We start from the raw sequence: 26,467 nt of genomic DNA, 5'->3' as shown, positions 1-26,467 counted from the left end.
CACAGTAGATAGAGGGGAAGCGGTGGAGACCGCAACAGATGGCCTACATTTGTCTGTGACAGGAAGGAGGATACTAAGTGAAAAATTCAGATCATACATTATCAGGCATTTAAGCTAGGGAGCGGGGGTGGCAGGAGGTGGCCAGTGAATTTGGCATGTCACAGCCAAGCAAGACAGGAAGAGGGAAGAGAAAGTAACAAAATCAAATCAGTTCAAAAACCCAGAAAAAGCAACTAGGAAGAGCAGCTGGAAAGCTATGACTACAAATGCTCATAGTCTGGGCAACAAAATCCCAGACCTGCAAGCCCTAATGTGGAGGTGGACTTGGCTTACTGTCCATCCTGGCCTATAACTTGTTAAAGGACAGAAGGAGGAGGACCAGCTCTATGTCAAAAACAATATTCAAGCAACTGAATTGCAAGGGTCATGGAGTCGAGAAGAAGCATTATTTCTTTTTTTTTTCATTTTAATAAAATGTATTAATTGCCTCACACAGCTGAAGCTATGTACAATAGAACATTCATAAAAATAAGTGTGTACATATAACAAAACAAACATGTAAAAAACATCATTAAGTAATAAAACATAATATTATATAAAACAGCAGTGCATTCACCTTCTGTATTAGGATGTACATAAGAAAATGAGGGAGCCTTTACACTCTGTAGTCTTGGTTGGTAAGAAGACTGACACCAAATACTGTGTCCAGGCAGCTGAAGGATTTGACCAGCCCTGATTTCTTCACCAGTCTGTGGTGGTCAAATCTGACCTAAAGCATACTATGAAATCTAAGGTGCACATTGCCATACCCCCAGGTCATTAGTCTCTGATCTTTGACCATTTTGGTAGAAGATATTATTAGAATGCAATGTTCCAGTCTCACTTAGCATCCTAAACACACTTACAAGTTCCAGTTCTTGCATACCATACTGAAAAGGCCATAAGAATTCACCAAGTGCCTTTCTCGAGAGGATCAAGGTAATTTTTGTTCAGCATTGCCTCAAGGGGAGGATTGTGAAAAGCATTCTATATTTATTGTTATTTATTTAAAACATTTGTATCCTGCACATTGCAAAGCTCATGGCAGGGAACATTTAGAACAGTCTATAAACAAACAACCACAACAGAAAAGAACAATCTTACACATACAGCATGAATATGCTAATCAAGATAAATCATACAACTAGTAAATTCATTAGCAAACAAGGGACCTAATCCTATTGCTATCATACTTACTGGAAAGAACCCAGTGGAATGCAAGAACTACAGCTCTAACACTAAATTTTCACAAGGGAAACTGAAAAAATAAATAAAATAGAAAAAAAACTGAAAGGTGCAGCTGCAAAGGTTAAAAAGAATGCAACAGGCATGGACATTGTTTAAAAATACAATCTTAGAAGCACAGTCCAGATGTATTCCATGCATTACAAAAGGCGGAAGGAAGGCAAAATGATTACCAGCATGGTTAAAAGGTGTTGTGTTTGTGGCATTGTGGACCTTGGTCGCTGTGGAGATGACGCTACCCACGGGGAGGGGCTCCGTGGGGAACCACAGTGATAGGCTAAACTCAGATAGCAGACACGGAATGAATGGAAGGCTTTCATTCTGAAGATAAATAAATAAATTAAATAAATCTAAGTGTTTTTATATACCGTTGTTTGGAGCTGGCCTTCACAACAGTTTACATGGAACAGCAAACAGGTACAATGAAACGAACGTAAATAGGATACAATTTGTGATTGAATGTAAATAGGATATAAATTGTGAGTAAAAACAATAGTATACGTGTCCGATGCATTGTGGGATTACAAAGTTTGGAAGAAGTAATAGAGAATTATAAACTATTTAGAGAAGTATTAAGAATTAGAAGCAGTTTACAGGAGATTTAACGAACATTGGTTAACTATATGTAATGTTGGATAGGCTTATTTAACAGGATAGTGATTAAGTATGTGATGTGTGGTATCAGTTTGTTTAGCTTATCCGATGCCTTCTTTGTAGGTTTGTTGGAATAACCAGGTTTTGAGTTTTTTTGAACATTTTGATGTTACTTTGTAGTCTTAGATTTTCAGGGAGTATATTCCAGAGCTATTGAGAATGCTCTTTCACGTACTGTAGTAAGTTTGGCTGCTGCAACTGTGGGAATTTCTAATAATACCTTATTTGTAGATCTTGTGTTGCGCCGTGATATTTGTGTGTGTATATCGTCGCTGATCCATTTGACAATTCCCGTGTATGGTTTTGTGGATATGGATAGTGTTTTGAATTCTATCAGTTTGTCTATGGGAAGCCAGTGAAGTGATTTTAAGGCAGGTGTGATGTGGTCTGTTTTTTTTCTGGTTAGAACTCTAGCTGCTGCATTCTGAAGGATTTGGAGAGGTAGGGTGGTAGATTTGGGTAGACCTAATATCAGAGAGTTACAATAGTCGAAGCTTGAGAAGATCAAGGATTGTAGAATGGTTCGGAAGTCAGAATGATTTAGCAGTGGTTTTAGGAGTTTCAGTATCATTAATTTGTTAAAGCCTTCTTTGACCTTTGCTGTTGCGTGTTTTTTTTGATTCAGTTCTGTGTCTATCCAGATTCCTAGGTCCTTCACTTTGTCATTGAGTTTGATATTAGTATTATTTATTTGAATGGAGTTGTTTGAGATATTTGTGGGAGTTTTTCTTTGGATGAGTATGTATTCTGTCTTGTCCATGTTGAGACAGAGTTTCAATTGGTTTAGAAGATTTTTTATGTTATTAAGTTAGGAGGCAGCGAGATTGATGGCTTTATCGTGAGTGTCAGTTGCCAGTATGAGAAGTTGAATGTCATTGGCATAAATAAGATAAGTGATGCCAAGACTAGTAAGGAGTTGACATAATGGGAGAAGGTAGATATTAAATAGTGTGGCTGATAGTGTTGATCCTTGTGGGACTCTGGTCTCAAGAGGGAATGATTCAGATTTGGAATTATTGATCCTTACTTGGAAAGATCGGTTGTGTAGAAAGGATTTGAACCAGTCTAGTATTGTCTCTGCCAGGCCGATTTGTCTGTGTATCAGGCATTTGTGGTCGACCATATTGAAGGCTGCAGTTAGGGTCGAGTAATATGAGTATATGGCTATGTCCTTTATCAAAGCTTCTTATAATTGTATTAGAAAGGGTGAGAAGTAGGGTCTCTGTGCTGTGGTGTTTTCTGAAACCGTGCTGTGTTGGGTAAAGTATGTTGTTTTGTTCTAGGACTCTAGGTGATCATTGAGTTGTTTGAGGACTGCCTTTTCAGTTAGTTTGGCGAGGAGGGATAAATTAGATATGGGTCTGTAGTTGTTAAGGTCTGAAGGATCTACTTTCTTTTTTTTTTCAATATGGCTTTGATTATAGCTATTTTCAGGCTGTCTGGTAGAGCTCCTTCTTCCAAAAATTTGTTTATGATGTTGGTGATTGTTGGTGTGATGATATGGGATATTTCTTTTAGGGTGCGTATTGGTATTTTATTGATCTCATGGTTTGCAGGGTTTAGGGTTTTAATCAGTCTTTCAATTTCTGTGGTTGAGACATATTCGAAGGAGGACCATAGGGATATGTCTTTCTTGTCTAGAGTTGAGATATGGAGGGGGATATTATTAATGGTGTTGGTTATTTTATTGATTTTGTTTTTAAAGAATTTGGCTAAATCGTGGCATAGATTCATGTTTGTGTGGGAGGTTGCTGGATTCGTGTCAGAGTTGAGGTTGTTCACTATGTTGAAAAGGGTTTTCGGGTTGTGAGTGATGTTTTGTATTTTCTTGCTATAATATTCTCGTTTGTTTGTGTTAATCAAGTTTTTGTAGTGGGCTAGGTAGTTGTGGTAGATTGTTAAAGTTAGGGTGGATTTGTTATTGCGCCAGGCCTTTTCTTTTTTTCTGAGGTTTGTTTTGGTTTCTCTCAGTTGCTTGTTGTACCATGGGTTGTTAACGAGTTTAGTTTTTTCGGGGTTGATGGTGTTTGTAATTTGTTCTGTAATTTGAAGCCAGGAATGGGTGGCACTGTGAATATTGTCTATGTTGATGTTTTGTTAATTGTTGTGAGTTCCTGCTGTAGCAGATCCGTAGGAAAAGGCGGTCTGAAGTTGAAGCATGTGGTATTCGTGTCTTTTGGTGTGATTTTTGTACATAGTTCTGTCTGACCGTGTTGAATGAAGTGGTCAGACCAAGGAATTGGGGAGCAGGTTACTTTGCAGTTCTTAGGGAATTTTTCATTAGTGAAAATCAAGTCTAGTGTGTGGCCAGCTTTGTGAGTTGGATCTCTAACATTTTGTGAGAAGCTGAGAGCAGACAGTGCATCAAAGAGGGTTTGTGATGAGTGTGACAAAGGTGTTTTATCAGTGTGGAGATTGAAGTCTCCTAGGATCATTATGGGTGTTTGGTGGTTGAGATTAGATATGAAGAATTCTATAGCTGGTATGAAGCAGGATGGTAAGGCACTGAGGTCCGCGAGGTGCCAAGATGTTCAACAGTCTCAGATGCAGAATCTCACCCAGATGTTCAAGAGAGGTGGGGACCCGCGGTGCAGGCAACGCCAAGCCTGGTGGGTGGAGTTGGAGCACCGGATCATAGAGGTACTCACGGGAGTGTAGGCGTCTTCCTGGTAGTGAGATGGTGGGACAGAAGGTCCATGGTACAGAATACATAGACTGGTAGGCCCTCAAGGAGCAAGTACCTGATAGTCCGGAGATCCTGAAAAGAAAAAGAGAGGGAGACCCCCGAGGAGCGGTTGTCTCAATTAGTAGAGGCCCCGAAGGGTGATGGAAGCGAGAGACCCGCGAGGAGCAGGTGTCTTGAGCTTCTAAAGGAGCGAGGCCCTTGGAGTGTAGAGCAGCGTCTAAGCGTGCAGCTTAGAGCGGTCAGAGTAGCTTAAACCGAAGTCCTTGCTAACTCAAAGGTGGTAGCGAAGCTGAGGCTTTAAATACCTGGAGGTATTGACGTCATGCGGTGGGGACACCTCCGAGGTTCCCGCCATGACGTGTATTTGAGCATAGGAGGTGCGCGCGCGTGCCCTAGGAGGTCACGGGAGTGAGCATGGCGGACTGGAACGCCCATGCTACGCTGGACACGCAGAGGGCCCAAGGAGGAGGAAAATGGAAGAAAAGAAGTAAGGCAGAGCGGTCACAGCAGTCTGTGACCGATGGACACAACAGTATCCCCCCCCCCCCCCTTCAAAGAGCCCCCTCCAAGACCTCTTCCAGGTGGTCTGGGTTTTTGTGGGTGTACCAGGTGGAATTGACGTACCATCTCTTTATCTGTAATGTTGGTCAGTGGTTTCCAGGAGTTCTCTTCTGGGCCATAGTTCTCCCATGAGATGAGATATTCCCATGTCTTGCCTCTTTTGCGTACATCAAGGATGTTGTCTACTGCATATTCGATGTCATCTTCAGTATCCAGACTGGAAGGTTCTGGGGTTTTCCTGGAGAATTCGGAGAGCATCACTGGCTTTAATAGAGATACATGAAATGCATTATGTATCTTCATTGATGGAGGCAGTTTTAGACTGCTATGAGGCAGCCAACATTTTATACAGATAAATGGATGGAAACAAGGGTCAAAGTTATTGAACATGACATGACGACTGTGCAGGTACAAAAAAATTTTATATCAGCATATTAATTATATTTAATGTCAGCCCCACAATTAACTTGCATAATGGAGCAATATAAATGATAAATAATGTGGCTGAAAGAGAAGAACCCCGTGGTATACCAGTAGAAATTGCATGCCAAAAAGACTGATGACCTGATTTGAACTTGTTGTTTCCATCCAGACATCATGTGTGTGGCATAAAATGCTTTTGAGACAACAGACTATAGATAAATGTAGACTTTCATGGCTCTGTGCACCTTGCCTCTATGAAGGTGATTTTTTTCCAAGTTCATATATACCGCACACTTAGTACATCATAAAATACAAAACAAAATCATACAGTAAAATAAAATTAAAACCACCTTTTCCTCAAACAATATGGAATAAACCATCAACAGCCTACATACAGCAATAGACCCCATTTGGAAATAGCCATGCTTTCACCTTCTTTCTGAACACCAGATAATTAGACTCCAGCCTAATGTTCAGCAGTGCAAAGTTCCACATTTCTGGGCCGACCACAAAAAAAAAACAAACAACCTTTTTAGATAAGCCATCTTATGGACCTCACGCACAGAAGGCATTTGAAACAAGGCTCCATTTTCTGAGCGCAAATTCCACTTGGGATACAGATGTTTATGTTTATTGGTTCTTGATGAATCACATCTTATTATGTTTGTAAAACAGAGCGATGTACAATTAAAATGGGGCAAACAGCTAACAAAATAAAACTAACAGTAACTAAACAATTCTAAAATATGCAGTAAAATAATGATAAACAAGCAGTAATTTGGAAGTTAGGTGGAGTCAAGGTGAAGGTCAACTAATAGAAAAAGATGTGCCTTCAGAACTTTCCTAAATTTAAGGTAATCCTTTTCTAGGCAGATGCTAAGTGGCAAGGAATTCCAGAGGCAGGGAGATGGAAATGAAAAACACATTTCCCTGGATCTCTCAAAACGTGAGGGTCAATTTTCAAAGAGTCCACATAAGCTAAGCAGATCCTTTCTTTTGGCCATTAAGATAAAGTTATGCGCACTAAACGTACCTGCATGCTCTGCACCTGCTCTGTACCGCAGGCGGCCCCAGAAGAGTAAAATCGCACAATAACCTTTTAAAATGGGAGGCACACACGCAGTCATCCTCCAGGCTGAACACCCTCAGGAAGGCCTCCTCACAGTCCAGCTAAACGTGCGCACGCTGTGGACACCTACACATACTCCTAGGAGGGCGATGTTCAGAGAAGCGGCTTTGAAAATTGTCCCCTAGATGCTTCGTTCCTATAGATTGCACTGCTCTCTGACTTCCAGCTCATTTCTGCTCAGTGCTGGAGAATCACTTTTCTTCCCTTGGCCAATTCTGTGAAAACAGATGGTGAACTTGAGTTTATCTATTGTATTTCCTTTCATGTGATAACTCTGCTAGCTCGCTGTCTATAGCACAAAGCAGCTAGAGTAAAAACAATGACATGCAAATAACCAAGCACACAAACCACACGTTATAACACCCCCCTCAACCAACCCAGTGCCCCCTTCCACCCCCAAATCCTAATCCCCTCTTTTCCATAACTACTTCTTAGCCTATATATCATTGTATTTTTCCTCACCCTCTGTCTGCACCAGATTCACACTCCATTAATATGCCAAGATCCTTTAATATATCACAATTTGCACCTCATCCCAGCAGAACTGTCCAAGCCAGCCTCCAACCAGCCCCCCTGAAACCAAATCATAGCCAGTCCTATTGGTTTGCTCCAGTTTATAGTAAGCTGGAGCAACTCAGCCCGTGTTCAGACTTACAGCCGAGAAGGCCATTTGATTTTTATTCTGATCAGAAAAACTGTGCTGATAAAGACCAAAAAAAACACAAGACCAAACTCTAAGCAGGTCTTTTATAGAACTAACTCTATACAATTTCAAGTAAATCTGAATTACAATTTGTTTTCAATTATCTTGACAACAGATGCTTACTGTGTATGGGCCTTTGTCATGCATGCAGATGATTATGTGATTGCTTATGCTTCGGACTTCGTTTGTTGACTACTCTTAACTGCATGACTTCTCAAGAAGGTTGAGAAAATGTTTAATAGAAAAGTCATAAATTCATATTAATGAAGTGCAAATAAAGAGTGCTAAGTGGATCTAGTCACCAGACAAATCTTTTGTTCAAAAACATATCTCACTCATAAAAGGGTGATGTGTAATCATTTTTTCCCCTTGTGCCAAACCCACAGAAATCTGACCGGGGCTGTGGTCCAAAAGCTTCTACTGTGGTTCTCCTTTTTAAGCCTCCATTAACCTGAGCCCGATATGAAATGGTGATCTAGTGGGGAAAGGCTCTGTGACAGTTCCCCCAGGATGTCTTCGGATGGTAGATTGACTGGACTTACTTCCGAGTAGCTACATTAAAAAAAAAAAAAAGCAGATATGTTTCTCAAGGACCTAACCTTTCTTTACTGTTTGTTTGTTTTTTTAGGGATACTGGGAAATGTCAAAGCTTTGGAGTATGCACTGAAACATTTACGTGTGTATAGGGACTCAAAAGCAAAACTGAACAATATCCAGAAACCTTTCATCCCCATGGAGAAGAAGGCAAGTCCGGTATTCAGATCCTTTGGGGGCAGTTTTCAGTAGCTCATGTAGGTGCAGAGTACCAGCACACTTTCTCCTTAATTTTCAAAGGGAAGCTAACACAAAATATGCAGGCTAAAAGCACCTGCATCCTTTGTGCCTACTATTTGTACAGACGATGGATCGGAATAAAATCTCTCTGTGGACGAGCAGGATGAAGTAGGCCACACAAGTGGGGTAGGGTCATCCAGCAGGACAGAGACTGAAGTTGCTCACCACTTGGGTCTTCAGTCTTTTTTTTTCTTCCACTCTTGTGAATGGACTTAGTTTTTGCTCTCTCTAGCCGCTCGTAGGATTTTTTCACTAGTGCTTATTTTTTGTTCTCTGATATCTTTTATTTTCTTTCACGAGTCTCCAAAAAAAAAAAACCCCAAATGAATTTTACCTATGTTAAAAAAAAAAAAAAAAAAAAATCAGATTTTTTTTTCCTTCGACCAAGCCTCCACATTCTTTTTAAGTCATCTGAGAAATCAGGCTTCAAGAGATGACCTAGCTGCCCCTGGAAATTATCCTCCGCGGAGCAGCATGAGCATTGTGTGTCAGGTGTCTGGGCCCGTCGCATAACGGGCCTAATTGCTCTACCTCTGCTCGTGTGCCCCCCAGGGCCAGAAGGTCGAGGAGCTCTATACTTCAGAACCTCTTTAGTCCTCAGAGAAGAGGAAACCATCAGCAGCTGAGGGGACCTTCACCAAAATCTAAAAAGGCAGTCTTCCTCATGTTTGGTGTCATGATTTGGGAGGAAAGCTGTGCTGCTTGGCCCCTAGAGACAGACTAGAGCAAAAAGCTCTCTTCGGCGCATAATAATCTGAGGCTCTTTTTGGTGCCGATCTTCCACTGGCGCCATCTGTAGTGTAGGCACTGGAGGCTGGTCTGTACCCAAATCTTCTTGGTATCAAATCATATATTTTGGTGCCAAACAGACAAGGCAGGAGAATCTGGGGAAGCTTTGCTTCCAAAATGAAAACTCCCATTGCCTGTGCCAATCAGATAGGACAGGGGGTGGGCAAGCCTTTTTGTGCTGGGGCCACTTTACAAGTTATTGAGCACAAGGAGGGATGAAGGGTGGGGCGGAGGCCCCTTGGAGCTCCTCCACACAGCAATCAAATCCCCACCACTTGCTGCAGGCATTTCAGTATCCAGCAGGCTTAAGCGCCATTATTTTTGGCACCCAAGGAGCCCCTTCAAATCATGGATGCCAGCCTCTGCCAAAATCAGAAAAACCTTCAACCCAACAGGTTCAAGGCATTTTCCCAGCTAGCAGACCACCTCACCTCAGTCACAAATGCAGGCCATAAAGTATAAACAGAAAGGTGCACACAAAAAAACTGGACTGGAAACTACTAAAAGCAGTACAATAATGCAAAAACAGAATATTATCATTCCTCATAAAACAATCATAACGGAGGAAACCATACTGATACAAAGAATATTGCAAACAGATGACAAATAGAACTCCACCTAATAATTAAGAAGAATAAGGATAAAAAACTAACTTCCCCCAAATCAATCAAATATTTTAAAACTGCAGACTTATCAAACACCCAATAATTAAAACTAATAAGGATAATACAAAATCCCTCACCCTCTCCATACCTGGAAACCTTTCATTTCCAGTCACCCTGAGATTGTACAGATTAGTAGAAGGAGAGGATACTTGATCCTTACTCTCATATTCATATATATGAATATACCATGAAGATCGGTATAGAAAATGTTAAATAAATATATATATATATATATATATATATATATATATACACATATATACACACACATACAGCTTTCTACCCTCTCTTCTACTTCCTCCCTCCCTTTTCCCTTCCATCTCACTCATCTTCAGTCATTCACCCCTTCCCCTCTCCTCTCACTCACCTTCATTCCCTCAACCCTCCCCCCTTTGTCTCTCGTCCTTCCTCTCAATCCCCTTACCCTCCCCTCTGTTATTCACCCCTTGACTTCCACTCACCCTTTTCCTTTGCTTCATTCTCACCCTTCCCTTTCAGTCATTCACCCCTCAGTCACTCTCTCCCTCCCATTCCTCTCCTTCCCTCAGTCACTCACTCTTACTCCCATTCACTTTCCTGTCACTCATCCTCACACTTAAAACCCTTCCCAGTCACTCACCTCCTCACTCCCACTCACCCTTTTCTGTTTCTCATTCCCACCCCGTCTCTCTCCCACCCATCTGCTCTCAATTCCCTTCCCTGACACTCACCCTCTCCTCCCCCTATAAACAGATTTCAGCAGTGAAATGACTTGCTGTCTGATTTTGTTTTAGCATGGGAGAGTACCATCTGCTCCGCCTTGGAAGAGCAAAGCAGAAGTGCTGGAGGAAATCCTCACCAACATGAAGAACACTCAGCACATCACAGAGATCCCACTAGGTACCTTTCCTTTCCCTAAGCTTTGCAATTCCCGTCAACCACTTCTGTACAAATGATACAGCAGAACCTCAGTCTTCGGATGCTGCAGACATTGGATCCTAAACTATTTTAGAAAGATCAGAAGCAGGGACTCGCAAGTGAGGGGGATACCAGCCACGGGCACTGAAAATGTGTGTGGGATGTAAGATGACGTCATTGCCTTTTATTCCTCTTTTGCTGTATAGTTCAGTCTTTTCCATAGAATTGAATCCTAGTGTCATGATCAAAGACTTAGATATTTTGTGTTTTCTTTCTTGTTGTGATTACAATAGCTTCATGATTATTTGTAAAGATATTTTAGGTATTTAAGTAAACTGTTTTTGTGTAAACGATTGGGGGAAGTGTTGTTTTACAACTATGTATATATATCTATATAAATATTCATCACAACATAATAATGGGTCCATACATGCCAACCTAACTCATGGTATTGCAGTGTTAGTTGTTACTACCTTTTAAAAAAAAAAAAAAAAAAAAAGCAAGGCATAACTTAACATTTTGACTGCCTTTCCAACTCAGTGGGAATCTGTGGCTCTGTTGCCACCAACCTTCATTCACAGTTACCTTTTTTTTTCCTATTTTTTAATCCCCTCTCCTCCTCTTGGTGGCCAGGTATCGCAGTGATAGTCCTCTGGCTAAAAGGTGTGCACCATAGCTACCTCTTGAGCCAGCCAGTAAATGTCAAAGTCACAGGATAGTCGAGATATTCCATCAATAAGCAGGCTGAATTAGCCACTGCATCCCAGATGATGTTACCCATTGGCACCAAACAGACTCGTCTCTCCAAGCTAGTAGAGCTTTGAGCTCTACTGAGCATGTGCGGGAGTTCCTATGCAGGCTTTGCCACATGAGTCTCCTCAGTCATTTTTTGTCTGAGCATAGTATGGACATGAACTCACTCTTCTCTGATATATTTTCTTCAAAAATCCTTAAAATCTTTAAATCAGACATTTTTGTTCAGTCTTCTTAAATTGCCTCGCTGCCTCTATACAGCCACACAACAGCACTTTTCAGTGCTAGCAAAAAAAAAAGAAACATGGCCTTCCTTTCCATCATGCCCAGTCAGAAGAAGTCAACAACAGTGAGCGGTTGTCACGAAAGCTGGAATCTGGAGAGACTGACTCTGGAGCAGAGCGAGACCACAGGGCTGGAACGAGGTTGGTCTTCTGCCTCGTCAGCCTCTCCCCCGCAGGTTGAGCCTTTGGGTTCTGGGGGGGTCAGTAGGACTTGGCTGTGGCAGGTGAACAACATGATAGGCTGGACACTGGACTAGGCTGGGAAGACTGGTGCCAGGCTGGGAGATAGAACTGAGTGCAGATACAGAGAGGACTGGATGCTGAACTGGAGCTGAGTGCAAGTGCAGCAGGACTGGATAGTCAACTGGAACTGAGTGCAGGTACAGACAGGACTGGACTAGACAGAGCAAGGCTGGACTAGACTCAGACAGAACTGGACAACACTGAAGAGAGAACATAGAGGCCTGAAGGCAGTGTTATAGGAAGCCCATAGGCCACTAAGCAAGATGCCCTGGAGGGCACTAGGCAAAGTAAGGCCTGAGTTGGTCTCCTTAGGCCTTGCTCTATAACCTAAGGCCTGGAGGACCCAAGGTATGGCCTAGATAGGCCACAATGTAAGGAACAAGAAGACCCATAGGTCCCATGGTAAGGCACTAGGAGCAAAAAGGCCCAGAGGCCACAAGGCAAGGCAAGGAGCAAGAAGGCCAAAAGGCTACAAGGCATAGGGTAAAGAGACAGCGGCCAAGTCAGAGAGCCAAGGGTGATTTTATGAAACAGTGTCTAGGTTCTGGCAAGACAGGGTTAAATGGGACTGGAGCTTGGGCATGGTGCAGGCAGCAAGATGGGGCTTGGCAAGGCTGGTGATGAAGCTTGCTGAGGACCCCTGGTGGAGAGGAGGCTGCACCACAGGCTGAGTCAGGTGGCAGTGAGTAGATTTGGGTGGTTTGGAACAGAGCTCATTGGAGGCCGCTGCAGTTAGAGAGGCGTCAATAATGATCTGAATTAGAGTACAATAAGTCTGCGCAGCAGACTAAATTTAATAGTGGTTTTGAAAATTGTACTGTATCTGTGAAAAGATTATATCCTCACTAACAGACATGAACTGTGTTACTGATACCTCAATCTGGAACACAACCAGAAGAATTGCTATACATGTGGATGGATGTCGCTGTGCTCACAGTATTCGAGGATGCTTCGCATCAAGGAAATGCATAAATCTCTACGGAGTCGCAGTAGGTTCTTGTCCTGTAGTGCAACCTCGACTGCCTTGCTGAGAAAAGAGTTAAGCAGGAGCTCCTTTAAAACTCCCCCGACTGCTCAGGCTGAGGAAACAAGGTCAAGTTCCACAAGTCAGCCTGCATCAAAGACTAAGCAGCATAAATCACTGGAGCCATTGCAACTTGCGTTGAAGAAACACAAACACTAAGCGAGGTGCATCAGGACCGGCACCATTGATGCAAGCAGCATTGGAGTTCCTGATGCACAAAGCATCAACTTGCCCGACGCATCTTCCACAATGCCTTTGATGCATGGTGCATTGAAATACTTGATGCACGATGTGCTGGAGGTGCTTGACGCACAATGCACTGATTCACTCAACACACGAAGCACAGATACACACAATGCACCCATGCAATAGATGCTCAATATTCCGATGCCACTGAAGCATTTAGCCTTGATGCACACCAATGTCTTTACTTTTCGGTCACATAGTTCTCAAGATCCTATACCACAGGATCCCGTTATGCACAGTACATGGTACAGCCCTAACACAGCCAACACAATATTGTCGACCTGCACCATTTCCTTGATGCACATCTCCAAAGACCCATAGAAGCATGCCAAGACATTCAGAATGTCTAAGCAATCTGCCCCATCCACTTCAGGCTTCAATTTATCAGGCTGCTTTGCCAACACAGCTCTACACAGCCCACCAAGTGAGAGCCATGGCTGCTTCCATTGATAATCTTCAAGCAATAACTATTGAAGATATCTGCAAAGCTGCAACTTTGTCTTCCATTCATACCTTTATGCCCCACTACTGTTGTCATAACCTCTCAAAGACTGACAGTAATTTGGACAAGCAGTTTTGCAAAATTTGTTCTCGCTATAGACCATTCTCCATGGTGTGGGCTGAGTTACTTATCTGCTGCAATTCTCAGCTTGGGACTCCCTACAAGTAATGGCTAATTCAGTCTCCTTATCAATGGAAAAAGCAAGTCAGTGTACATAAAAAGGTGCTTTCTGTAGGTAGCAGGATGAATTAGCCATGCAATACCCAGCTTCCTCCCTGAAGAGTTGACTAAATAGCTAGATTAGCTCTAGTAGAGACTTTGGAGGCTCATGAGACCATGCCCGCGTGGGAACTCCCGCACATGGCTAGTAGAGCTCAAAAGCTCTACTAGCTTGAAGATGTGAGTCCGGTGCTGCGGGATGATATCACCCATATGCAATGGCTAATTCATCCTATCTACAGAAAATACTTTATGGTAAGCAATCTTGCTTTCTTTTCTGGGTGCGATTTGTGCTGTCTCTCCTTTTCTCCCCAGCCCCTACTGGCTTAAAGGAGCAGAACCAGATTCAGAAACTGAATCTGGTCTTCTGCATGGTAGCGTGCAGTATTACCACTGAAAGTTTTGGCTGGCACCTGTCCTAACTTTTCCAATAAAAACTTTCAGCACCACAGTACGCAGGCATTTGCTTTCTCTGTGGTGCGTCTGTAATGAAAAAAAACACTTAAAATTCAGATGTGTTTCAGATTGAAAACAAATGTCAGATGTTTTCAGAATGCAAATAAAAGGACAAAAATCTACCCACCGAATCAAAACATAGGAGCAATATGGAAATATTTAATTACTGTGTTACCAAAAATAAAATAACTGCAACGAGGCAACTGGATTCTTTGCAAGTTGTTATACCTTTTATTGGACAAACATGCTCTGACTGCAGCTAAAGAAGGGCCCTGTCTAGTCCTAAAAGCTTATGTACAGCAATATCTTTGTAAAATGTTCATGTTGTCCATGCTAAGTTAGCACAATATACAAAGAATCGAGTCTGCTCCAGGATCAAACCTTTGCACTACAGCACAAGCTTCAGCGTAAGAGATGTTATGCGTCTATTTTTGATGTGACGAAACGCAAATGTTACCAACTCTGACATGATCCTTAGTCATTTCTTGGACACTTCAGAACCCAAGCGTTATCTATAAACATGAAAAACACTGCCCCAACCAAACAAGCCCCAGGATCTAAAAAGAACAATAATTGAAACGAAAGCAGTCTGGAGATGAAAGGGTGTGCGTGTCATGAGGTTTGCTGAAGAAGTATCAGAGAAACAGGAAGATGTGAATGAGAGCAAGAAAAGAGAACGAACTAAAATTGGAAAAGAAAACTGAAGACACCAGACATTCCAAAGCACAAGTACGTTTTTAAGCCATATCTAGTGTTTCAGGAGCAAAAAAAAGGAAACACAGGCAAAAAGGTGAACTGCCCACAAATAACTTAGCCCGGAGCTTCCCAAACCTGTCCTGGGGTTTCCCCAGCCAGTCGAGTTTTCAGGAAACCACAATAAATATGCATGAGGTACATTTGCATATCAGGGAGACTCAGTATTTGCAATCTTATCTTCTGCATATTCATTGTGGATATCCTGAAAACCTGACCGGCTATTTGGTCCCCAGGACAGGTTTGGGGAGCCCTGCCTTAGACAGTAAAATGAGGAAGGAAATGAGGAGGGTGAAGAGGGAAAGGGAACTGAGGATAGATAAGAGGCAAATTGGAGAAAAGGAGCAGATGTGTCAATGAAGAGGCACAGTCACCAGTGTAATTCTGTGGACTTCAGTAAGGCTTCTGACGTTGAGGAATAGACTAGGAAGATGAAAATGAAATCCAGATCGTGCTACAACGGTGGATAAACAATCAAGTGTAGTTATCAATGGTTCAACGTCTATCTGGGAGGACATATCACATGGAGTTCTGCAGGGTGCTGGCTCGGGGCCCATTCATTATTTTCTTTAATGATTTAGATAATGGCAGAGAGAACATACTTGTCAAATTTGTGAATGACATTATAAGAACATAAGATATGCCATACTGGGTCAGACCAAGGGTCCATCAAGCCCAGCATCCTGTTTCCAACAGTGGCCAATCCAAGTCACAAGTACCTGGCAAGAACCCAAACATTAATAGGTCCCAAGCTACTATTTCTTATTGATTAATAACAGTTTATGGACTTCTCCTCTAGGAACTTATCCAAACCTTTTTTTTTTACACCCAGTTACACTAACTGCACTAACCACATCCTCTGGCAATGAATTCCAGAGCTTAATTATGTGCTAAGAGAGAAAGAATTTTGAATAACATCCAATAATTAAAAACTCATGTTAAAATTTTCAAAAATGTATCTAACACCAATAAAATATTTCAAAACATATAATATCAAATAATTTAAAGTAACAGGGATACATACCTGAAAACTTTTGATTTCCAACCTCACTGAGATTGTTCTGGATTAGTAAGGGAGGGGGAGGGTATACAAACTATTTTCTCTCTCTCTTGTACATATACTAACATGTTTGTTCTCTTTCTCGCACACACGGGCTCACTGGCTCTCTCCCCATCACACACACATGTACAAGCTCTCACATACTCAGTTGCTCTCTCCCTCATATACACATCACACATACACAGGCTTGCTTACTTTCTCTAATACACACACACAGGCTTGTACACTCTCTTTCCCTCACACACACAGTGGCTCTCACATATACACAGGCTGTCTCTCATACATACACATACATACAGGCTCTCTCTCTCTCTTACACATGGATACTCATATATACACACACATGCACTCTCTCTTACACATACACACAAGCTATCATTCTCAAGTTGCTCTCTCCCCCACACATGCAGATAGGCTCCCTCTCTCTCATACACACACATACTGTTTCTCTCTCTCATACACACATATGTGTGTGTGTATGAGATACACACACATAGGCTTTTTTCTCTCTTGTATACACACATCCATAGGTGCTCTCACACTCAGTTGCTCTCTCCCTCAAAAATGCATAGACAAACTTCTTCTCTCACATATGCAGGCAGGCAGTCTCCCTCTCACACCCACACCCACAGGCAGACAAGCAGGCTACCTCACACAAACATGCACACAGGCAGGCAGGGTGCCTCACAAACACATACATCCGCATGTAGACAGGCTGGCTCCCTCACACACGGGCCGATACAGTAAAGTCCGCGGGAGAGCGGACGAACGCCCGCTCTCCTGGCACGCGCACCAGCCCCTCGCCGGTGCGCGCGATGCAGTATTCAAATTAGGTGGCGCGGTAGAAACGGGGAAAAGGAGGCGCTAGGGACACTAGTGCGTCCCTAGCACCTCCTTTTTGACAGGAGCGGCGGCTGTCAGAGGGTTTGACAGCCGACGCTCAATTTTGCCGGCGTCTGTTCTGGAGCCCGCTGACAGCCATGGGCTTGGAAACCGGACGCCGGCAAAATTGAGCATCCGGTTTTCGGCCCAACAGCCGAATTCAATTTTTTTTTTTTTTTTTTACTCTTCAGGACCTCTGACTTAATATCGCTATGATATTAAGTCAGAGGGTGCACAGAAAAGCAGTTTTTACTGCTTTTCTGTGCACTTTCCCGGTGCCGGAAGAAAGGTTGGCGCTAATTTCTGACAGTAAAATGTGCGGCTTGGCTGCACATTTTACTTTCTGTATCCCGCGTGCATACCTAATAGGGCCATCAGCATGCATTTGCATGTTGAGGGCGTTATTAGGTGCTGCGGGTTGGACGCGCGTTTTCCTCCCCTTACTGAATAAGGGGTAAGGGAAAACGCACGTTCAATAGCAGGCTAACAGTGCGCTCCGATGGAGCGCACTGTTAGCCTGCCTGTCAGGCCAATACAGTACAGTGCGCTCCGATGGAGCGCACTGTACTGTATTGGCCTGACAGACAGGCAGGCTCCTTCTCACACACACACACATGATTGCAGGCAGGCTGCCTGTCATACTAACACAATTGTACAAAAAGGGCTATACTGGCAAATTTACAAGGAAATTATTATAATTTTCATTTTTGTTTTGGGTTGTTAGTATAGTAGTGTTTGTATTTTGTCTTGTCCCTTGTGTATGTGTGTGTGTTCATTTTAATAGAATATTTTGAGACTCCATCTGTGTGAATTTTTAATTGTCATTTTAGATGTATTTTGATTTTTTTCTCTTTCAATTAAATGTTGGTTTTGGTCTTAGTGGCATATATTTAAGGTTTATAAGATTTTTGCATACTGTATTTAGGGACTGTTATGCTTTAATGACTTGTATATTTAATAAATTTCCTTATAAATTTGCCAGTATAGCCATTTCCTAGCGTGTAGACAGATGGATTCAGGACCAGTGGGTTATGCACCTCTGCCAGCAGATGGAGACAGAGCAAGCTAAGAACATAAGAAATTGCCATGCTGGGTCAGACCAAGGGTCCATCAAGCCCAGCATCCTGTATCCAACAGAGGCCAAACCAGGCCACAAGAACCTGGCAATTACCCAAACACTAAGAAGATCCCATGCTACTGATGCAATTAATAGCAGTGGCTATTCCCTAACTAAACTTGATTAATAGCCGTTTATGGACTTCTCCTCCAAGAACTTATCCAAACCTTTTTTGAACCCAGCTACACTAACTGCACTAACCACATCCTCAGGCAACAAATTCCAGAGCTTTATTGTGCGTTGAGTGAAAAAGAATTTTCTCCGATTAGTCTTAAATGTGCTACTTGCTAACTTCATGGAGTGCCCCCTAGTCTTTCTACTAACCGAAAGAGTAAATAACAGATTCACATCTACCCATTCTAGACCTCTCATGATTTTAAACACCTCTATCATATCCCCCCTCAGCCATCTCTTCTCCAAGCTGAACAGCCCTAACCTCTTCAGTCTTTCCTCATAGGGGAGCTGTTCCATCCCCTTTATCATTTTGGTTGCCCTTCTCTGTACCTTCTCCATAGCAACTATATCTTTTTTGAGATGTGGCGACCAGAATTGTACACAGTATTCAAGGTGCGGTCTCACTATGGAGCGATATAGAGGCATTATGACATTTTTCTGTTTTATTAACCATTCCCTTCCTAATAATTCCTAACATTCTGTTTGCTTTTTTGACTGCTGCAGCACACTGAGCTGACGATTTTAAAGTATTATCCACTATGATGCCTAGATCTTTTTCCTGGGTGGTAGTTCCTAATATGGAACCTAACATCGTGTAACTACAGGAAGGGTTATTTTTCCCTATATGCAACACCTTGCACTTGTCCTCATTAAATTTCATCTGCCATTTGGATGCCCAGTCTTCCAGTCTTGCAAGGTCCTCCTGTAATGTATCACAATCTGCTTGTGATTTAACTACTCTGAATAATTTTGTATCATTCGCAAATTTGATAACCTCACTCATCGTATTCCTTTCCAGATCATTTATATATATATATTGAACAGCACCGGTCCAAGTACAGATCCCTGAGGCACTCCACTGTTTACCCTTTTCCACTGAGAAAATTGTCCATTTAATCCTACTCTGTTTCCTGTCTTTTAGCCAGTTTGTAATCCACGAAAGGACATCGCCTCCTATCCCATGACTTTTTAGTTTTCGTAGAAGCCTCTTATGAGGGACTTTGTGAAACGCCTTTTGAAAATCCAAATACACTACTTTTTTTTTTTTTTAAATTCTGAATTTTCAACAATTATAACCACGATGTTATATGTATATACTGAGATATGAATATACAGTAATAATATCAATTTTACATTGTAACAGAAAATCCTCATACAATCCATATATCAGTATTATTTCTTAAAGAAAAACCGTAAGACAGTTGTTTAAATTGAGCGAAACAAGGCTTTTAAGAGTATATAACTTTCTTTAAAGAAAATCAGAGACGCAACAAATCTATTTATTGCTCTCAACCATTTGCTACATTTAGGGGGTGGGTATCCAGGAACGCCTGTAAAGCATTAATTTTGTAGAAAACATTTCTGATCCTTATACCATATTTCACCCTATTTCACCATATTTCACCCTAGCAAGGGTGTCAGATTTTAATGTAAGAAACTCCTTTCTTCTTAATTGAGTTACCCTTGCTAGGTCCGGATACATCCAAATTTGTTGGCCATGGAATTTTTGTAATCTATTACTAAGGAATAATCGTAATATTGTATCTCTTTCAGATGAAAAGAGAAATGAAACAAATAAAGTTGCTCTTGACAATATATCAGTTTCAGTAGTTATTTCTAAAACATCTGAAACATTCATGGACTGCTCTGGTTGTGTGTCCCCTGTTCATGCTCTTTGTATTATATAATATATTTTTGCCAAAGGTGGAATAGACTGGCTTGGCATTTTCAAAACATGCTCTAAATATTCCTTAAACATTTCTCTAGGGGGCGTAATTTTTAAATATGGAAAATTTAATATCCTTAAATTGGAATATTTTAAGCTATTTTCCATATATTCTAATTTTTTCAAGTTAGACATCTCCATCTTACTATATATTATTTTTGGTGAAATTCTATTTTTTCCAATCGTTCATCATGAACTTTTAATCTATCATTATGATGGGAAATAGATTTTTGTAAACCTGAAACTTTCTGTTGAGATTCTGTTTTAATACTGGTCAACTTTATTATTGCCTTCTCAAGAGGCAAATGAATGTTATTATAACAATTAAAACTTCTGAAGTAACCATGGACATACTCTGGGATACGATTAAGTCTCTTGAGAAGGCAAATACACTACATCTACCAGTTCACCTTTATCCACATGTTTATTAACCCCTTCAAAAAAATGAAGCAGATTTGTGAGGCAAGACTTCCCTAGGGTTAATCCATGTTGAATGTTTCCCATTAAATCATGTCTTTCTATATGCGCTACGATTTTGATCTTGAGAATAGTTTCCACTATTTTTCCTGGCACTGAAATCAGGCTCACTGGTCTATAGTTACCCAGATCACCCCTGGTGCCTTTTTTAAATATTGGGATTACATTGGCCACCCTCCAGTCTTCAGGTACAATGGATGATTTTAATGATAGGTTACAAATTTTAACTAATAGATCAGAAATTTCATTTTTGAGTTCCTTCAGTACCTTAGGATGCATACCATCCAATCCAGGTGATTTGCCACTCTTTAGTTTGTCAATCTGGCCTACTACATCTTCCAGGTTCACAGTGATTTTGTTCAGTTCTTCTTACTCATCACCCCTGAAAACCATCTCAGGAATTGGTATCTCCCCAAAATCCTCATTAGTAAACACAGAAGCAAAGAATTCATTTAGTCTTTCTGCAATGGCCTTATCTTCCCTAAGAGCCCCTTTAACCCCTCTGTCATCTAATGGTCCAACCGACTCCCTCACATGTTTCTTGCTTTGGATATATTTTTAAAGTTTTTGAGTTTTTGCCTCTATGGCCAACTTCATTTCAAATTCTCTCTTTGCCTGTCTTATCAATGTTTTACACTTAACTTGGCAATGCTTATGTTTTATCCTATTTTCTTCAGATGGATCCTTCTTCCAAGTTTTGAAGGATTTTTTTTGGCTAAAATAGCCTTTCACCTCACCTTTTAACCATGACTGTAATCGTTTTGCCTTCCTTCCCCCTTTCTTAATGTGGGAATACATATGGATGCGCCTCTAGGACTGTATTTTTTAAACCAATTTCCATGCCCTGTTGAACACTTAACCCTTTGCAGCTGCACCTTTCATTTTTTTTCTAACTATATTCCTCATTTTATCAAGTTTTCCTTTTGAAAATTTAGTTGTTAGAGCTACAGATTACTTATTGTAGGGGGACAATAAGTAAATATTTATTAGTTTAAATTTGATCATTTATGATCACTGTTGCCAAGTGGCTCCACCACCGTTACCTCTCTCAGCAAATCCTGTGTTTCCACTAAGAATTAAATCTAAAATAGCTCCCTCTCTTGTTGGTTCCTGAACCAATTGCTCCATGAAGCAGTCATTATTCCATCCAGGAACTTTATGTCCTCTAGCAAGTCCTGATGTTACATTTACCAGTCAATATTGGGGTAATTGAAATCTCTCATTATTATTGCACTGCCAAATTGGTTTGCTTCCCTGATTTCTCTTAGCATTTCATCATCTGTCTGACCATTTTGTCCAGGTGGACGGTAGTATACTCCTATCACTATACTCTTACCCAACACACATGGGATTTCTACCCATATAGAGTCAACTGAGCATTTAGTCTCTTGTATGATCTTTATCCTGTTGGACTCTATACCCTCCCGGATATAAAGTGCCACACCCCCACCAAGTTCATCCTCCCTATCATTGCGATATAATTTGTACCCTGATATAGAACTGTCCCATTGGTTATCCTCCTTCCACCAAAGCTCTGTGATGCCAATTATGTCAATCTCATCATTTGCTGCTATACACTCTAACTCTCCCATCTTACTTCTTAGACTTCTGGCATTGGCATACAGACATTTCAAAGTGTGTTTTTTGTTTGTATTAACAACCTGCTTTTCAGTTAGGGATAATTTGGAAATCATTAGCTTTGGTGGTTTTTTTTTACAGATAGGCACACGGACTATGTTTGCTTTTAATGGAACCTCTCTGTTGGGATGCCCTAACTCTCCTGTTTCATTAGTATCCTTCAAGGATACATTTCTCTGAACCATGCACTGCTGAGTGACTGTCGGCTTTCCCCCTTGTTCTAGTTTAAAAGCTACTATATCTCCTTTTTGAAAGTTAGTGCCAGCAGCTTGGTTCCACTCTGGTTAAGGTGTAGCCCATCCTTTCGGAAAAGTCTCCCCTTTCCCCAAAAGTTTCCCCAGTTTCTTACAAAGCTGAATCTCTCTTCCCTGCACCATCGTCTTATCCACGCATTGAGACTCCGGAGCCTCTGCCTGCCTCTGGTGACCTGCACGTGGAACAGGAAGCATTTCAGAGAATGCACTCTGGAGGTTCTGGATTCAGCTTCCTATCTAAAATCCTAAATTTGGCTTCCAGAACCTCTCCCCCACATTTTCCTATGTCCTTGGTGCTCACATGTACCACGACAGCCGGCTCCTCCCCAGCACTGTCTATAATCCTATCTAGGTGACGCGTGAGGTCCGCCACCTTCGCACCAGGCAGGCAAGTTACCAGGCGGTCCTCACTTCCATCAGCCACCCTGCTATCTACATTTCTAATAATCGAATCACCAACTATGATGGCCGACCTAACCCTTCCCTCCTGGGCAGTAGCCCTTGGAGACTTGTCCTCAGTGCGAGAGGACAATACATCACCTGGAGACCAGGTCCTTGCTACAGGATCACTTCCTGCTGCACCAGGGTGATGTTCTCCTACTGGGAGACCTTTCTGATCCAATTCAGCACCAGGACTGCCAGTCTGAAGTTGGGACTTGGCTACTATGTCCCTGAAGGTCTCATCTATATACCTCTCTGTCTGCCTCAGCTCCTCCAAGACTGCTACTCTAGCCTCCAGAGATCGGACTCATTCCCTGAGGGCCAGGAGCTCCTTGCACCGAGTGCACACATACAATCTCTCACCGGCGGGTAAAAAAAATCATACATGTGACACTCATATAGCCCTGCAGTGACATCAGCCTGCCAGTATTCTCAGCCTTCAGCAGATGGACATGCATCTCCCTTTGGGGATTGCTTCAGATTTTAGAAGGAGAATTTAAAAAAACAAAACAAAAGCCCTGCTGTCTTGCCAGATGGTCCCTCCCCCAGTTGAGAATTCCTGAGGTAATTTCCATGGTCCCTCAGAGGTGTGCCTTGGTCCGGTAGCTGGTTTTCCACTGGTGTGGATTTAGCTGATTGTACAGTTTAAAAGCAGCGGATGCAGGAAGCAGAGAGTGGCGGTGACGGCAGATGCCCTCTCCCCCCGCAGCCGGAGACCATCTCTGTACTCAGCTGGGAAGGGCTGAGCTCCGGTAAGGTTTTTTTTTTTTAAAGACAGACAGCATAGAGGAGTTTGGCAGGACTTCCCTTCGGTCTCCGTGCCTGGCATGCCATTCAGATATTCATTCCAGCTTCCGTGGGAGTTAAAGGAACCGGTCAACCTGGCGGGTTGAGCAGCCTGGGTGGACAAGGCCCCGCTGTGTGGTAGGCTGCAGCGGAGATTTGCACGCTTCTGTGCATCTTTGACTGCCCTCTACAGGAACGTCTGTATACGCAGTTCATCCGGCTCTGCGTACGAATTGTCTGCTCAGTTTTGTGTGCACTTCCTGAGTGTACATTTTCTAAGCATATTGGTGGTGCGCCCAGATTTGTTTTTTTGCGGCGCTTACTCTTGGGGTACCTAAATTTTGTGCGCTTGAAATTTTTCAGCGTGAGCCAGCCAGATGCACATTCTCAGTCGACTGAAGAACTAATGGTGCCAGTGACCAAGGAAGCTTAAGTGCCTTTCTCTCTGTGTTGCCTGTCATATTCGGGCATCTCAGCCTGGAGTGCCTTCTGTCATGTGTCAGCACTGCTTAGAGGCTCAGAGAGAATGGTCTTCCTCTGATTTTGCTAAGCCTGGTTCTTCCCAGCCTGATGATGGTCTGGCTAAGGATTTGTCTGGAGGTATGCTGGTTCTTGGAGCTTCCTTGACCGGTTCCTTCGCAGGAGATGGCAGCTCAGTGGGCCCCACTTTAGTACCTTCTGGTTTTGGCCTGGATCCATCTGCCTTTTCTTGGGTAGAGTTTTTTCAAGGATTGCAACCTTTTCTTCAGGCGCAGTCCTGAGCTTCGATCCTGTCAGGTCGGATCCTCAGCCAGAGGCCCCTCCCTCTTCCAGTTCTATGTTTAAGTGCCGAAGCACGCCTCAATTAGCTGCGGGTAACCCCCGACAGGAACCCGGATGGCACTGATGAAGCAGATACTGACTCCCTAGAAGATGGGAAATTCCTCTGGGACTGGAACTGTATCGGACTATGTTGCAGTTCTTTCAAAGAGATGAACTGCTGGCCCTAATTTTCCAGACCTTGAAGATGCTGGGAGACCCTGAGGCAGATTCCATGTCTGAGCCAAAAAAGAATCCTATTTTGATTTCCTTGCGTAAAGCCTCTTGGTTTTTCCCTGTTATGGAAACCATTCAAGAACTGATTGATCTTGAATGTGACACACCAGAGGCAAATTTCATAGGGGGTCAGACATTGGAAGGCCTGTACCCCCTGGATCTAGCAATGAAAAAGCATTTGGATTTTACGAAAGTGGATGCGCTGGTCTGTGCTGTCTCTAAGCAGGTGACTATTTCCGTGGAGGGAGGAGCGGCCTTGAAGATTGTGTATGATAGGAGAATTGAGGCCATTCTCAAACAAGTATTTAAAGCAGTGGCAATGACATTGCAGATAGCTTCCAGTTGTGCCCTGGTAGCTCGTTCTTGTCTTCTCTCTCAGGAGGTTGAGGATTCTGGGGTGAACTCCAGAACAATTATGGAACCTGCCGCTGCCTTTTTAGCAGATGCAGGCTGCGATTTGGTCTGTACTTCAGCTAGGGGAGTAGCTTCAGTAATAGTGGCCAGAGGTTAGTTATGGCTGTGTAGTTGGTTGGCCAATGCAACCTCCAAAGTTAATCTTAAGAAGTTGCCCTTTAAAGGCTCCCTCTTGTTCGGGAATGAGTTGGAGAAACTGGCCAGTAAGTGGGGCAAATTCCCCAGTTCCTCGGTTGCTGGAGGATAAGTTGCAGCTCCCCTTTGGTATGAGGGGTCATCTTAGGGGGTTCCAAGCGGTTTCGTCCCTACAGGGGAACGACTTTTCAGAGGACTCGGCCTTTCGGCAAGTCTCAGTCCTTTCGTCCCAGACAACCCAAGAGAGGCGGGTAGCGGATCCTTCAGAGCTTCACAATGAAGGTTTGCCAACCCACCCCTGGAGACAAGAGATAGGGGACATCTCTCTCTTTTATCAGAGGTGGGTTGAAATCACATTGGATCAGTGCGTCCTGAAGGTGATACGAGAAGGATATGTGTTGGAATTTCACATGTTCCTCGGGATGTGTTCTTGGTGTCTCTTTGCCACTTCCCACAGAAAAAGCAGGCAGTGGAATTTACCCTGTCAAGGCTCTCAGTCTGAGGACTGTGGTTCCAGTGCCTACGTCTGATGAAAAGTATGGGGCAATATTCCATTTATTTTCTTGTACCCAAGAAGGACTCCTCCTTTTATCCCATCCTGGATCTCAAAGAAGTCAACCTTCATTTGTGGGTGACTTATTTTCACATGGAAACCTTGAGCTCTGGGATAATGGCCAGTCAAGGGAATATCTGACCTCCTCTAGATCTGTCCAAGGCCTATCTAAATATTCCCATCCGGTTGGAGCACCAATGTTTTCTGCATTTCGCGGTGCTGGAGTGCCATTATCAGTTTCGGGCAATGACTTTTGTTCTAGCCACCGCTCCCAGGACTTTTTCCAAGGTGGTGGCATCAGAGTTGATCAAGAATGGGATCATATCCAAGCATATTTGGACAACTAGCTGATTCAAGCCAAGTCTCTGGAAGAGAACTGCCTGGTGACCTGCAAGGTGATCTCTTTGTTGCAGGAGCTTGGCTGGGTAGTAAACCTAGCCAAGAGCAGTCTTCAGCCTTCTCAGTCATTGGAGTACCTGGATGTTAGACTCGACATGAGGCAGGGCAAAAGTTTCCTGCCAGAAGCTTGGATTCAGAAGTTGATGTCACAGGTGCATCTTTTGGTGAACACTATACACCCGACAGTGTGATCCTATCTTCAGTTACTCTGTTTGATGGCAGCAATTCTGGAAGTGGTGCCATAGTGAAAAGCGCATATGCATCTCTTCAG

General features: G+C 42.6%; 2 protein-coding genes across 4 annotated transcripts in view; one reads left to right on the top strand and one right to left on the bottom strand.

The window, feature by feature from the left end:
• The window catches only part of XRRA1 (X-ray radiation resistance associated 1), a 168,671-nt gene that overhangs the window by 132,314 nt on the left and 9,890 nt on the right, over positions 1-26,467 (top strand). For all 3 annotated transcript variants that reach the window (XM_029602091.1, XM_029602092.1, XM_029602090.1), the window contains exons 16-17: positions 8,069-8,184; positions 10,502-10,607. In XM_029602091.1, coding sequence (XP_029457951.1) covers positions 8,069-8,184; positions 10,502-10,607 — 222 coding nt within the window. The remainder of the gene's footprint in view (positions 1-8,068; positions 8,185-10,501; positions 10,608-26,467) is intronic.
• The window catches only part of RNF169 (ring finger protein 169), a 139,742-nt gene continuing 119,659 nt past the window's right edge, over positions 6,385-26,467 (bottom strand). Inside the window, exon 7 of the mRNA XM_029602093.1 lies at positions 6,385-6,952. Within this exon, the coding sequence (XP_029457953.1) occupies positions 6,915-6,952 (38 nt within the window). The 3' untranslated portion in view covers positions 6,385-6,914. The remainder of the gene's footprint in view (positions 6,953-26,467) is intronic.

This window comes from Rhinatrema bivittatum, chromosome 5 (assembly GCF_901001135.1).
Source record: "Rhinatrema bivittatum chromosome 5, aRhiBiv1.1, whole genome shotgun sequence".
Classification (NCBI taxonomy): domain Eukaryota; kingdom Metazoa; phylum Chordata; class Amphibia; order Gymnophiona; family Rhinatrematidae; genus Rhinatrema; species Rhinatrema bivittatum.
Note: the sequence above shows the minus strand (reverse complement) of the source record. Positions and strands in the feature narration are given on the sequence as shown.